The 15,833-nt window shown below is 42.7% G+C and overlaps 1 protein-coding gene across 2 annotated transcripts in view; it reads left to right on the forward strand.

Moving 5' to 3' along the window:
* Positions 1–15,833, forward strand: part of AK2 (adenylate kinase 2) — a 40,124-nt gene that overhangs the window by 22,690 nt on the left and 1,601 nt on the right. For both annotated transcript variants that reach the window (XM_073665649.1, XM_073665650.1), the window contains exons 4-5: positions 10,030–10,124; positions 10,211–10,283. In XM_073665649.1, the coding sequence (XP_073521750.1) occupies positions 10,030–10,124; positions 10,211–10,283 (168 nt within the window). The remainder of the gene's footprint in view (positions 1–10,029; positions 10,125–10,210; positions 10,284–15,833) is intronic.

Below are 15,833 nucleotides of genomic sequence, written 5' to 3' on the forward strand. Positions count from 1 at the left end.
GCCCTTTAAACAGTTGCCCTTTAAACAGTTGCCCTTTAACCCCTTAATAACATCTGACGTACTAATACGCGTCTGTGCCCTGGGACTTAAGAGCCAGACCCGTATTAGTACGTCATGGCGATCGCGCGCGCACACAGGCTGTGCGGGCGCGATCGCCGCCGGGTGTCAGCTGATTGTCACAGCTAACACCCGGTACTATGTGCAGGGAGCGGTCCTGCACCGCTCCCAGCACATTAACCCCCGCTATGCTGCGATCGAAGTCTATCGAAATCGATCGCGGCATTGCGGGGGCAAGGGGAGGTGATCGGCGATACTCACCTCCTCTTCCGGCTTCCAGCGCAGACTGCAGCGGCTTCCCGGGTGTTGCCATGACGACCCGATGTCGTCATGACAACATCCGGGTCACCAGAGAGCAGGAAGATTGCTTGGACATGCGCAGTGCATCTCCAAGCAATCTTAACACTGTGCACTTCTGACAGCCTGCATGGCATAGGGATGGTGCTCCATTCCTATGCCATGCAGGCGATCAGAAAAAAAAAAGTGAAAGTCCCAGAGTGGGACAAAGTAATAAGGTGTACAAACTGTCTGAAAGTGGAAAAAAAAAAAAAAAATGTGCAAAAATATTATAAAAAAATAAAAAAAATAATACACCAAAAATAAAAATATAATGTACCCATCAATAAATATTATTATAAAAAAAAAAACAATAAAAGTACACATATTTGGTATCGCCGCGTCCGGAACAGCCTGACCTATAAAACTGTCCCACTAGTTAACCCCTTCAGTGAACACGGTAAAAAAAAAAAAAAAAAAAAAAAACGCAGCAAAAAACAATGCTTTATCACCATACCGCCAAACAAAAAGTGGAATAACACGCGATCAAAAAGACGCATATAAATAAAAATGATACCGCTGAAAACTTCATCTCGTCCCACAAAAAACAAGCCGCCATACAGCTCCATCAGCCGAAAAATAAAAAAGTTTCAGCTCTCAGAATAAAGCGATGCTAAAAAAATATTTTTTTCTATAAAATAGCTTTTATTGTGTATAAGCGCCAAAACATAGAAAAATTATACAAATGTGGTACCGCTGTAAACGTACTGACCCGAAGAATAAAGCTACCTCATCAATTTTACCACACGCGGAACAGAATAAAAAAAAAAAAATTCCTGAATTGTTGGTTTTTGTTTATTTTGCCTCCCAAAAATCGGAATAGAAAGCGATCAAAAAATGTCACGTGCCTGAAAATGGCACCAATAACAACGTCAAGTCATCCCGCAAAAAACGAGCCGTCACATGACTGTCTGCCAAAATCTGGAAAAATTATAGCTCTCAAAATATGGCGATGCAAAAACTAGATTTTACAAAAAATGCGTCTTTTAGTGTGTGACAGCTGTCAGTCATAAAAACCCCATATGATTCTGGCATTGCTGTAATCACACCGACCCGAAGAATAAAGTCGTCTAATCACTTATACCGCACAAGGAACGGTGTCAAAAATAAACTCTTGGGTTAGGGTTGTGCTGGGGCTAGGGTTGTGCTGGGGCTAGGGTTGTGCTGGGGCTAGGGCTGGGGTTGGGATTTTTTTCAAAAGTAAGAAAAAAAGATGACGATATGGTGACTAGTGTTGAGAGCAAGTGCTCGCTACTTGAGTTTGCATCGGGTGCTCTGGTATGCATTGAGTATCGTGGGTATTTGAGTGACATGCTCGAGTCTCTGCCCCATATGCTTCGTGGCCAAAAAACTTTACGGGGATTGCCTGCCATGCACGAGCGATCCCCGCATGTTTTTTTTTTTTGGGTGCCTAATAACCGTGAAACATGCGGAGCAGGGACTCGAGCATGTCACTCAAGCACACGCTGTACATGGTGCATACCTGAGTACCCGATGCAAACTCAAGTAGCGAGCACTTGCGCTCAAGAATAATGACAACTTATTCAATATGATGACCTAATGTAAACAAATTCTGTGCCGTACCTCTGGGTTCAAAATGTTCACTATACACCTTAATAAAATCCTTGAGGGGTATAGTTTCCAAAATGGGGTCACTTGTGGGGGAGCTCCAATGTTTGGGCACACAGGGACTCTCTAAATGCAACATGGTATCCGCTAACAAATTGAATGGAAAATCGGCTCAAATTGTTAGCGGACACCACATTGCGTTTGGAGAGCCCCTCTGTGCCCAAACTTTGGAGCTCCCCCACAAGTGACCCCATTTTGGAAACTAGACCCCCCAAGGCACCTATCTAGATGCATAGTAAGCACTTGGAACCCCCAGGTGCTTCACAAATTGATTCGTAAAAATGAAAAAGTGAAAAAAAAAACACTTTTTCATTTTTATGAATCAATTTGTGAAGCACCTGGGGTTCCAAGTGCTCACTATGCATCTAGAAAGGTGCCTTGGGGGGTCTAGTTTCCAAAATGGGGTCACTTGTGGGGGAGCTCCAAAGTTTGGGCACAGAGGGGCTCTCCAAACGCAATGTGGTGTCCGCTAACAATTTGAGCCGATTTTCCATTCAATTTGTTAGCGGATACCATGTTGCATTTAGAGAGTCCCTGTGTGCCCAAACATTGGAGCTCCCCCACAAGTGACCCCATTTTGGAAACTAGACCCCCCAAGGCACCTATCTAGATGCATAGTGAGCACTTGGAAACCCTAGGTGCTTCACAAATTGATTTGTAAAAATGAAAAAGTGGTTTTTTTTTCACTTTTTCATTTTTACGAATCAATTTGTGAAGCACCTGGGGGTTCCAAGTGCTCACTATGCATCTAGAAAGGTGCCTTGGGGGGTCTAGTTTCCAAAATGGGGTCACTTGTGGGGGAGCTCCAAAGTTTGGGCACACAGGGGCTCTCCAAACAGAACATGGTGTCCGCTAATTATTCAAGCAAATTTTACAATCAAAAAGTCAAATGGCGCTCCTTCCCTTCCGAGCCCTGCCGTGCGCCCAAACAGTGTTTCTTCCCCAAATATTGGGTATCTGCGTGCCCAGGGGAAATTGCACAACAAATTTTGGGGTCCATTTTTTCTTGTTACCCCTGTGAAAATAAAAAAAATTGGGTCTAAAGTAACATTTTTGTGAAAAAAGTTAAATGTTCATTTTTTTCTTCCACATTCAAAAAATTCCTGTGAAGCACCTGAAGAGTTAATAAAGTTCTTGAATGTGGTTTTGAGCACCTTGAGGGGTGCAGTTTTTAGAATGGTGTCACTTTTGGGTATTTTCTGTCAAAAAGACCTCTCCAAGTGACTTCAAATGTGATGTGGTCCCTAAAAGAATGGTTTTGTAAATTTTGTTGGAAAAATGAGAAATCGCTGGTCAACTTTTAACCCTTATAGCTCCCTAACAAAAAAAAATTTTGGTTCCAAAATTGTGCTGATGTAAAGTAGACATGTGGGAAATGTTATTTATTAACTCTTTTGTGTGACATATCGCTCTGATTTCAGGGCTTAAAAATTCAAATTTTGAAAATCGCAAAATTTTCACCAAATTTCAGTTTTTTTCACAAATAAAAGCAAGTGATATCGAAGAAATTTTTCCACAATCATGAAGTACAATATGTCATGAAAAAACATTCTCAGAATCAGGGGGATCCGTTGAAGCGTTCCAGAGTAATTACCTCATAAAGTGACAGTGGTCAGAATTGTAAAAATTGGCCCGGTCATTAACGTGCAAACCACCCGCGGGGCTTAAGGGGTTAAACAATTGCCCTTTAAACAATCTATTGCACGCGTGACCCAGCACGCGTTGTGTCCTGAGCTGGAGCTGAATATATATGAAGTGAAATGTCTGCTATAGTCCAGCACCAGCTGGACATACTGAGTAATTAGCCAATTAGCACAGGGCTATAGCAGGCAATGCTATGTAAGATAAGCACAGAGGCCATAAAACAGTGAAGGCTTTGAACATTTTCTAATAGAACAGGACAACAGAGAGAGAAAAACAAAAACAAAAAAAAAACAGGACCAAGGAATCAAATACCATAGAAAAATGTTGCTAGAGGTTATGACTGTTCACATTTATCAGTCAGCACACAAACGGATGGATGAATCCAATACCATAGAAAAATGTTGCTAGAGGATAACGCTGAACAGAGGCCAGACTGAGTCCAGAGTAACTCTGCTGCCTCATCTCATTATAGTGAATGGATCCCTCCAGGGTTTCATCTGAATGGCATCATTTGGAGATTTAGATGGAAACCCCAAAGTAAGTGCTCAGCGTAGAGCGCCGGATAAATGTGATCTAAAATGTTATGTAAAATGTTCCCAATAAAAGCGCCCACTCATGTCTGTCATGTGTTAATGGAAATATAGGGGGCTTCCACGTTACGGGTAGTACAAAGGCTCTGGAAAAGCTAAATGGCTCCTCGCCCCCCAAAAGAAATTCAGCAAATTCTGCGCTCCCAAATCCAAATCCCCCTCCTCCCTTCTGAGCACTGCAGTGTGTCTAAACCACATTGTGTCCACATGTTTGGCAGGGGTATAATTTCCAAAATGGGGTCACTTGAGGGTAGATTCTGCTCTTCTAGCACTTAGGGGCTCTGTATATGGGGTACGCAAACTATTCCAGGAAAATCTGCGCTCCAGGAGGTAAAAAGCGCTCCATCCCTCCCGAGTGTCGCCGTGTGGCCAAGCAGTACTGTAGAGCCACATATGAGGTATTGCCACATTCAGCAAAAATTATGGGACAAATTTTGGTGCCCTTTTTATCCATTATCCTGTGTGAAAATGTCAAATCTGGGGCTAAAACAAAATTTTTGCGGTAAAAATGTAATTATTTTTTCCTCACTGCCCAATGGAATAAAATTCTGTGACACACCCTTGGTGTCAGTATGATCACTGCACCCCTAGATGAGTTCATTGAGAGGTGTAGTTTGAAAAATGGGGTCATTTATGGGGGAATCTGCTGTTACAGCACCTCAGGGGATCTCCCAGTGGGTCATGACACCCTCAAACCATAACAGTAAAATCTGTGCTATAATATGGTGCTCCTTCCTTTCTGACCTTTGCACTGTGCCTCAAAAGTAGTTGCCAATTACATGTAGGGTATTGGCGTGCTCAGGCTATGTGCCCACGATGCAGAAATGAAGCAGAAAATGTCTGCAGCGTTTCTGCATGGTCTTGGCAGTCAAAAACGCTTGCGGATTTTACATGCATTTTTGACGCGTGTTTGCAGCGTTTTTACATGCGGATTTGACTTGCGTTTTTCAAGTCCATTGGGCCCCAACTCCGCATGCAGAAACGCACAAAGAATGGACATGCTGCGGATTTTTTCGCTGCGGAAAAATCCGCAGCATCGGCACAGAACATGCAGATTTTCATTGGTGATCATGGGGCACGGATTACCAAGCGTTTTTAAAGCATTTCTGCTGCGGAAATTCTGCATCAAAAACGCTTGAAAAACGCATTGTGGGCACATACCCTCAGGAGAAATTGCACAACAAAATGAGAGGTCAATTTTCTCCTGTTACCCTTGTGAAAATAAAAAATTTGGGGCTAAAAAGAAATTTTAGTTTTTTTTTTTCACGTCTGTTATAACCTTCTGTGAAGCACCTGGGGGTTCAAAGTGCTCATCACACATCTAGATAAGTTCATTGAGGGGTCTAGTTTCCAAAATGGGGTCACTTGTGGGGGTTTCTGCTGTTTAGGGACATCAGGGGCTCTCCAAACGCAACATGGCGTCCGCTAATTATTCCAGCAAATTTTGAATTCAAAAAGTCAAATGGTGCTCCTTCCCTTCCAAATACTGCCATGCGCCCAAACAGTGGTTTTCCGCCACATATTTTGTATCGGCATGTTTAGAAGAAATTGAACAATACATTTTGGGGTCCATTTTTATCTGTTACCCTTGTGAAAATAAAAAAAATTTGGTCTAAATTTAATATTTTGTGAAAAAAAAGTTTAAATGTTAATTTTTTTCTTCCTCATTGCTTTAGTTCCTGTGAAGCATCTGAAGGGTTAATAAACTTCTTGAATGTGGTTTTGAGTTCCTTGAGGGGTGCAGTTTTTAGAATGGTGTCACTTTTGGGTATTTTCTGTCATATAGACCCCTCAAAGTGACTTCAAATGTGATGTGGTCCCTAAAAAATGGTTTTGTAAATTTTGTTGGAAAAATGAGAAATCGCTGGTCAACTTTTAACCCTTATAGCTCCCTAATAAAAAAAAAAAAAATTTGGTTCCAAAATTGTGCTGATGTAAAGTAGACATGTGGGAAATGTTATTTATTAACTATTTTGTGTGACATATCTCTCTGATTTCAGGGCATAACAATTCAAAGTTTGAAAATTGCAAAATTTAAAAAAATTTCGCCAAATTTCTGTTTATTTTACAAATAAACGCAAGTGATATCAAAGAAATTTTACCACTATCATGAAGTACAGTATGTCACGAAAAAAACATCTCAGAATCAGGGGGATCCGTTGAACCGTTCCAGAGGTATTACCGCATAAAGTGACAGTGGTCAGAATTGAAAAAAATTGGCCTGGTCATTAACATACAAAGTGGCTCGGTCCTTAAGGGGTTAAGCAAGTAAAAAAGTAAATAGTAATAGTATATGTAAATAACATAAGGTACTTTACTTACTCTATTTTGATGAAAAAAGCAAAAAGCCATCCCACCAGGACGAGGTGTACCCTTCGGGACGGTCCTAACCTATTTCTAGTGTTAAAATCTTGCAATATGTTAAACTGCGTCATTGTGAATAAGGACAGGGCCCGACTGAGACACACATCCATGGGAAGTTATGCAGATGAAATACTTAGCTCAAACGGAGGCCACACCCCTGTTTGTGCAAAATACAAGAGATTACAGCAAAACCAAAAAACTGAGCTGGACTATAAACTGGTATACAGTGGGGAAAATAAGTATTTGATATACTGCCAATTTTGCAAATTTTCCCACCTACAAAGAATGGAGAGGTCGGTAATTTTTATTGTAGGTACACTTCAACTGTGAAAGACAGAATCTAAAAAAAAAAAAAAAAAAAAAATCCCGAAAATCATTGTATGATTTTTACATAATTAATTTGCATTTTATTACATGAAATAAGTATTTGATACAATAGAAAAACAGAACTTAATATTTGGTACAGAAACCTTTGTTTGCAATTACAGAGGTCAGACGTTTCCTGTAGTTCTTGACCAAGTTTGCACACACTGCAGCAGGGATTTTGGCCCACTCCTCCATACAGATCTTCTCCAGATGTTTTGGGGCTGTCGCTGGGCAACATTGAGTTTCAGCTCCCTCCAAAGATTTTCTATTGGGTTCAGGTCTGGAGATTGGCAAGGCCACTCCAGGACCTTGAAATGCTTCTTACCGAACCTCTCCTTAGTTGCCCTGGCCTGACCCTGCCATGACCCATGGCTTCAATGCTCTTACTGAGGGAAGGAGGTTGTTGGCTAAAATATTGCGATATGACACCATCCATCATCCCTTCAATATGATGCAGTTGTCCTGTCTCCTTTGTAGATAAGCACCCCCAAAGTATGATGTTTCCCACACCATGCTTCACAGTTGGGACTGTATTCTCGGGTTTGTACTCATCCTTCTCCTTCCAAACACTGCGAGTGGAGTTGATACCAAAAAGTTCTATTTTGGTCTCAACTGACCACATGACCTTCTCCCATGCCTCCTCTGGATCGTGCAGATGGTCATTGGCGAACTTCAAATGAGCCTGGACATGTGCTAGCGTGAGCAGGGGGACCTTGCATGCCCTGCAAGATTTTAATCCATGACGGCGTAGTGTTACTAACAATAATGTTTGAGACTCTGGCCCCAGCTCTCTTCAGGTCATTGACAGTTAGTCCTGTGTAGTTCTGGACAGAATCCTGACCTTTCTCAGAATCCTCCTCACACCCCGAGGCAAGATCTTGCATGGAGCCCCAGACCGAGGAAGATTGACAGTCATTTTGTGTTTCTTCCATTGTCTAATAATTGCGCCAACAGTTGTTGCCTTCTCACCAAGCTGCTTGCTTATTGTCCTGTAGCTTATCCGAGTCTTGTGAAGGTCTAAAATTTTGTCCTCAGTGATCTTGGCCTTGGTGGAGAGGTTGGAGTGTGATTGAGCGTGTGGACTGGTGTCTTTTATACAGGTAACAAGTTCAAAAAGGTGCAGTTAATACAGGTAATGAGTGCAGCGTAGGAGAGCTTCTTAAACAAAAACTAGCAAGTCTGTGAAAGCCAGAATTCTTGCTGGTTGGTAGGTGATCAAATACCGTATATACTCGTGTATAAGCCAAGTTTTTCAGCACATTTTTTAGTCTGAAAAAGCACCCCTTGACTTATACTCAAGTATTTACTTACATTCTGGCTATGGAATGTGGTGGTGAGGGGGTGGGGTTGCAGCAGAGGAGTGGTGCACAGGAAGTAACTGGCTGCTGCAGCTACTATGCGTGCCCGCTGCTAAAGAAGATGAATATTCACTCTTCTCCACGCCCATGGGTGTGGAGAGCAGTGAATGTTCATTTTCTTTAATAGCGCGTGCAGTATCAGCTGAGCTGCAGCAGGAAGCCTGTGGCTTCGACTGACAGTGTACGCTATTAAAGAAAATGAATATTCATTCCTCCACACCCATAGGCCCGGCGTGGAGAGGAGTGAATATCCCAGCAGCTCACTTAAGCGTCTGAGGGCACATGGCAGTGATGTCATGCGCTGCTCAGATGCTGAGATCAGCTGCTGGCAGAACAGGACTCCGCGCTGGAGCAGAGGGAAGGAAGTTGAGTAGAAGTGTTTATTTTTTTCCATGTGTGCAGTCATTAGGGGGCCATGCATACCAGGATTGGGGATGAGGGGGCCATGCATACCAGGATGAGGAAATTTACCAGTAGCTCCTGCATTTCCCACCCCGAGTCAGTAAGTTTTTTTCTCCCAGCTTTTTTGCAGTAAAATTAAGTGCCTCGGCTTATATTCGGGCCGGCTTATACTTATTTCATGCAATAAAATGCAATTTAAATATTTAAAAGTAATACAATGTGATTTTTCTGGTTTTTCTTTTTAGATTCTGTCTCTCACAGTTGAAGTGTACCTACGATAAAAATTACAGACCTCTCCATTCTTTGTAGGTCGGAAAACTTGCAAAATCGGCAGTGTATTAAATACTTGCTTTCCCCACTGTACGTGCAAAGTGTAAGACATTGTTCACTCTGTGGCCATTTCACTAACAACACCCAAGAAAAAAAAAATGAGCCTAAACTCTACAGCAAGTAAATAGTAATAGTACATGTAAATAACATGAAACAAACAGCACTGTGTGCACTAAAGGAGCTGTTTCCCATTAAAATCAGTCAGAAACTTATTCAAAGAGTATTTGATGCGGTTTTTGATGTGGATTTAGGAGCAGAAACTATTCCTCAATCCTTATAAAAAAAATTCAGTGTGAACATATATCATTAAGGCTCGCTCACACGAGCATATAACACGGCCGAGTGCTATGCGATAAAACATCGGATAGCTCTCGGACCCGTGTTATTCTGTTGGGCAGCTCAGATCTGAGTCTATGGGTGTGTGTGAAACATCTGACTGCACTTGGATGTCATCCGAGTGCAGTGCAGATGCCGGCAATGGAGGAGATGGAGAAATTACTTTCTCTGTCTCCTCCGCACCTGTGCTGTGATTCTCTCATGCGCAAGAATAGGAGCACAGTCCAATGACACTCGGCTCACACTCGCAGCAGAGTTTGAGACGAGTGTCATTAGCATATCGCATCTGATGCTATACGCCAGTGTCCCGTCAGCCTTAGAGTGCAAATTTTTGGGCGGTAAGAGCCCCGAAAGTAGAACTTGTACCTATCAGACATTTATGGTATATACTTTTGATATCCCACAGAAATTAGTACCTCTTTAATTTTTAGGGCGGCACCTGGATTTGTTCAGTGTGACAATGTGGTTCTCGGACCAAAAATGGTTATGCACCCCTCTGCTCTACTGTGTAGTGTAAAATGACCAGCATGTGATTTCTACAAGGAATACACAAAGATCCTTCTATATTTTGTCCTAAATACTTTAGATGAATGTTTTCAATTTTTGTATTAACACAGCTTGATGGTCTTCTGGAAAAACGGCAAGAAAAACTGGATTCCGTCATTGAATTTAGTGTGGATGACTCTCTGCTCGTGCGTAGAATCTGTGGGAGGTAATGACCTTTTCTCCTTTATCATACATTGCTAACTTAGTTGTGTTCACCTATGTGTAAGGCTTCTTCTGTTTCTTATTATGCAGGTTGATCCACTCATCAAGTGGACGCTCGTACCACGAGGAATTCAATCCTCCTAAAGAGGACATGAAAGATGATGTGAGTTGTTAGTGAGCATTACTGTAGATAAGGTAGTGGTGATGGAGGTATACCTTTCCTGTCAGTAATCCTATTGAAGAAAAATTATCCTTTCTGTCGTAGAGAAAAATGTAAAATCCATACAGACATCTCCAGGGAGGGGACATATCACCTTCACATTGAACATAATGGGAAGAGAGAAAACTGAAGAAGAGGAAAACTAATTAAAACAGGGGAAGTAGGAGAGATCTGACATTTTCATCTCCATTTAAGTAGTGGCCCCCTGCAGTGACCAGATAATTACAGTAGGGAGATTTTCAGGGAAGAAGACATCAAGTCTGATGTTCATTTACACAGAGGCGGGGTAATATACACTTCCAAACCATAGAGCTTCCTCTGTTCAAAGGATCTTTCGTAGACGTTTTGACGTCCGTGATGAATATTGGGGCTTGCTTTGATCCGATAATTCTGGGAGATATATTTTTTAAGTCATAGCGAAGGGATAAACAGAACACATTCAGTGATATCACTGTAAGGTCTTTCTAACCCCTCCAACTTAATAACTGTCCTATGGATGCTGCTGTACAGACCATGTTTGATCTCTATATAAATGTAAAATCGTGCTAAGACACGACGACAATATCTATTACCTGCGACTTCCAGAGGAGAAGCTATCCTGTAAGTTGGGGATCTCATAAAATTCTAACAGACATAGCACATCCCACAATCAGCCCCCACATAAACTCATCAAGGGGGGTATGCGGGCGTAACCTTGAGCTAATAAAAAGCAGTATTTGGTTTTGGGTCATTCGTTAGTCCTGGAAGGTATAGCTTGCTGTAGGTTCTGTCCATTTTCCTAAGGAGTACCTCCCTCAGCCAAGCTCTCAGCCATTTCTGTGACATCAGGTTTATTATTATTATTCTTTCATTATTACTTTGTATTTTATGTACTTGTATATATTGCATTGTTTTATTTCCATTATACAGCATATATTTCTTTCTAAACACTGCCTACCTTTCTTGGTTAAATATATAAAATTTAATAGCTCTGTACCCCTGAAGCCATAGCTACCTGTAACAGGTGTCCAATCGGCCTGTGTAAACGATTGGTGATGGTAGCTAGTGGTTCCCTTTTTGTTATTTTGGAGTTGGCAGTGACCGTATCGATATTCCATGGCGTTGGAATCTGAGGTGTATATACCATATGCTCAATGTGAGTTCCCCAATAACCAGCCTAGTAATGGAAGCAGCCGCGGCCTCGTTCATCACTTGTCAGACAATTGCGGAGTTGCGTTCCCCTGACTAGTGGCAGTGGCGAGATCTGGGTGATCTCTCTGGTAACAGTGGTGGGATCTGCTTGACTGCCCCGGCTGTTATTTTTGACACTTTCCTAAGTGTTAAAAAGCAGTTATAAGACAATATCTCGCAATTCAGCTGCACAACAGAAGGAGATGAAGAAAATTCAGGTTGTTCTTTAACCCTTTAAAATGGTATATGCCTCTTAGCAAGTGATTGAACATCAATAGTATCAACTTCTGGGACCCTATTAAAATTGACCCTTACCCAACATCTGCTGTACATGTACAGCGCATGTCGGGTGCGGGTATACTGAGCGAACTCGGTCAGAATTTTCCTGCAACGGTAGCGCGGATTGCTGCTGTTAACCCTCAGTCACTTCTGTTAAAGGGATTCTTCCATTTGAGAAAATGTTCAACTGCTGTTTGTTATAAAATGGCAAACCACACTGTACTTTCCTTCCCTGGTCCACCAGCGAGTCTCTGCTGCTGTTCCTGCTGTCTGGCACTGGCTGCAGCACTGATGTCATTATGACGTTCGCGCTGCTGCCAATGTCAGACACTGGGAGCATTGGCGGAGACTCCCTGGTGGACCTGGGGAAGGTGCGTGCAGTGTGGTTTGTTTTTGCTGTGGCCAAACAGTATGTGAAAGTCAGCAACCCTTTAAACACTTAAATTCTGTTTTAAACTTGACAGTAGAATTTAAGGTGCACAGTTCCAGGGGAGCGCCATTCTTGGCACCCATCGCTCCTGCCCCAGCATAACTGTGGGCTTCATCAGAGAAAATAACTTTGCCGGAAGTACAGGCATTAGACTGCAGAAGACTTGAGTAAAGTTATTTACTTTAATGAAATTCCCTTCAGACTGATTAGGACACTTGGAAGAATGATCCTCCAGAGAATAAATGGGTAGTGCTACCATTAGTCCTGTGTCATTCCTACAGTAAAGCATCCTGAGACCATTCATTTGTGGGGTTGCTTTCATGGAAGGAAGGGGACTCGCTCACAATTTTGCCAAATGGGTAAGTATGTTATCTAAACATCCTCTAAGAACAACTTATCCCATTGATAAAGGAGCAATTTGGAGAACAATGCTTTTTCCAGCATTATGGAACACCCTGTCACAAGGTAGAAGTGATAACTAAGTGACTTGGTGAACAAAACATTAACATTTTGGGTCAATGGCCAGGAAACGCCACAGATTTCAATCCCATGGGTTATTTCTCAAAAAGCGTGTGGACAAACAAAAAACACATTATGATAAACTCCAAGCACTGATTAGACAAGAATGGGTTGTTATCAGTCCGGATTTGGCCCAGAAGCTGACATCCAACATGCCCTGGCGAATTGCAGAAGTGGGAAAAAAACGCTATATGCGAACAAGCCCTGAACTTTTTCATATGGAAACAAACTTAAAGGGGTTGTCCCACAAAGTAAATTTTAATTAGTAGACCTTAGAATAAACTATTAGAATATTATAATATGTTTTATAAGAGCAGTAAAAGGCCTATGGCCAAATGGCCTAATTTTAATATGTAATAACAAAGGATAAAAAAAACTTAAATAATACAGATAAAGTATGATGCCAACAAACCTGCCCTCCCAAACATAGTAAGATTCCTTGCATTTTGGATTACTGTCAGAACTAGGGTGAGTATATTAGTTAATTTAAATGATTAAAGAATGTGTCTGTTGTATTTCAAATAAAGTGTTTACTCTGTGTTTATTTAACTCTTTACTTTACTTTTAATTGGGTTTGGTGATGAAAGGGCCTGATTGACATCTTGTCATCACCAAACAAAAGAGCTAGGTGTCAGGTCAGCTAATCCCATTCACCCAGTCTTTCTTCATTAGCATTTCTATACATGTAATTTCTGGGGCAGCTGTGAGCTGCTATTTTTAGCCAAGGAAGTTGCCATTAACATGGTCCCTGGCTATTATTAGCTGTTTCGTTAGCCGCTACTCCCACCACCCCCCCCCCCGATTAGCACTCAGCAGCGCTTTGGAGGCAGTTGCGTCCAAAACACGGTGTTCAAATGCTGCACTTTTGTTGTCGGTACATGTGAATCCACCGCATATAATGACACTTCAATCGGTCAAAATCTTCAGCGGAGACTAGCGTGTCCGCTACAGAAATTCACATGCTGCGGGTGAGTTTGGGTACGTACGTGGCCACGATCAGGAGCCGCTGCAGGTTTGACGCTGCATGTTTATACGGCGTCAAACTCACAGCATCCAGATGTTACAGCACAGTGGATGGAATTTCTAGAAATCCCATGTCCACTATGCATGGATCAGAGGCTGCGAATCACCCATGGACACTGACATGCGGCGCGTCTTTCAGGACTCCAGCATGTCAAATTCTCTTGCGGAGTCTCTAGTCTTCACAGCAAAAATTTGACCACTAGAATGTATTGAATGCGGTAAATACGCATGGTTCAGTGAACACATGTGGATTTACCTGCATTCAATAGAATGCAACATGTTGGACGCAGCAAAAAAATATGCATCCAAAGCGCTGCTACGTCCGGATCATAAGCACAGAGCCTAAAATTGAAAAAAGAAAAAAAAAAATGGCGTGGGCTCCCGCGTCATTTTTTATAACCAGCAGAGGGAAAGCTGACCATTGAGGGCTGATATTAGTAGCCGGGGAAGGGGCCATTAGCCAACAATGTTCCCTGGGTATTAATATCAGCCAACAGCTGTTTAGCCTTTACTGGCTAGATTACAGGGGGGACCCCAGAAAAAAATTGACATGGGGTCCCCTTATACAATCTAACCAGAAAAGGCTAAACAGACAGCTCGGACTGATATTAATAGCCAGGGAAGGGCCATGAATACTAGCCCCCTCCGCAGCTATTAATATCACCCTTCAGCAGTCCCAGAAATGGCGCATCCATAAAATGCACCAAATCGGGTGCTTAGCCTCCGCTCTTCCCACTGCCCTGTAGCGGTGGCGAATGGGGTTGGGGTTCACATCAGCCTTGTATTCGCGGCTGACATGAAGTCCAGGATAGTAATGGAGGGCGTCTGTAAGACGCCCCCATTAACTGCGTAGTAAGATTGTCGCCGCTTTTTCAATAAATACACGGCCAGAATAAAGTATTTTAATGAAATAAACACACGGTTTTAATTTTTTTTTTTTATTATTATTATTCTCTCAGTCCCCAAATCCCTCGATCTTCTGGAAAAAAAAGTAAAATAACAAACAACCATATCCCTCACCTGTCCGCCGTCACGACGTAGTCCATGATTACCGCCAACGATTGTCCCTCGGCGAACCGGGTCACTTCTACAGCAGTGACATCAGTGTATACTGACAGGAGTGTAAAATCACTCCTGTCAGTATACATGCTGCTGGAGAGAGGTCACTGGGGTTCATCAGCTGAAGATCAGTTGATCAGCCCCGGTGAGCTCACCACCAGTACTGGTGGGAACATTTTTGAGACTGTTCCCACGGGGAGGTCATGTGAGCGATCAGCTGATCGCTCACATGACCGCAGGTCCTGGCAGCGTAGTACATTGCTGGGAGCGAGCGCGCTCCCTGCAGTGTATTGCAGGGGGACATCGCCGGACAGGTGAGAATTAGTGTTGAGCGAGTATGTTCTGTCCGAGTACGCTCGGGCCGAGCTCTGAGTATTTATAGCTGCTCGGTGATGAGGTTAAATCGCTCCCGTGTGCATGATTTGCAACTGTTTGGCAGCTTTATTACATGTGAGGAATGTGTAAGAAATAGACATTCCTCCCATGTAATAAAACGGTCAGTTGCAAATCATGCACACGGGAGCGATTCAACCATATCACCGAGCAGTTATAAATACTCGGTGCTCGGGCCGAGCATACTCGGCGAATAGGGTTAACAGAACATACTCGCTCAACACTAGTGAGAATAGTTTTTTACTTCTTTTTTTTTTTTTTATTGCCAGTGGTTCCCGGCTCGGCTGAGGAGAGTACTGCTCCCCTCAGCCGCGCCACTCTCACTGTTATCAGTGAGAGTGGCGGTTGGATGAGAGGAGTAGTAGTCCTCCTCTGCCGACCCGGGTACCACCCGCAGCGCGTTTCCGCAGCGTTTCACCGCCCATTGGCTTTAATTGAAACACAGCAAATCCGCAAGTATAAATATTACACCTGCGGATTTTCTGCGTTTCAATAAAGTCAATGGGTGGGAAACGCTGGGCACAATGGACATGTTGCTTTTTTTTCCACAATGATAATCTGGAGCGGAAATTTCCGCATCATGTACCAGGATTACCATTGCTATAGCTGGCAGACCGTTT

The sequence above is a fragment of the Phyllobates terribilis genome, unplaced genomic scaffold (assembly GCF_046119375.1).
Source record: "Phyllobates terribilis strain yellow unplaced genomic scaffold, ASM4611937v1 Scaffold_2__4_contigs__length_985480577, whole genome shotgun sequence".
NCBI classification, from domain to species: Eukaryota; Metazoa; Chordata; class Amphibia; order Anura; family Dendrobatidae; genus Phyllobates; species Phyllobates terribilis.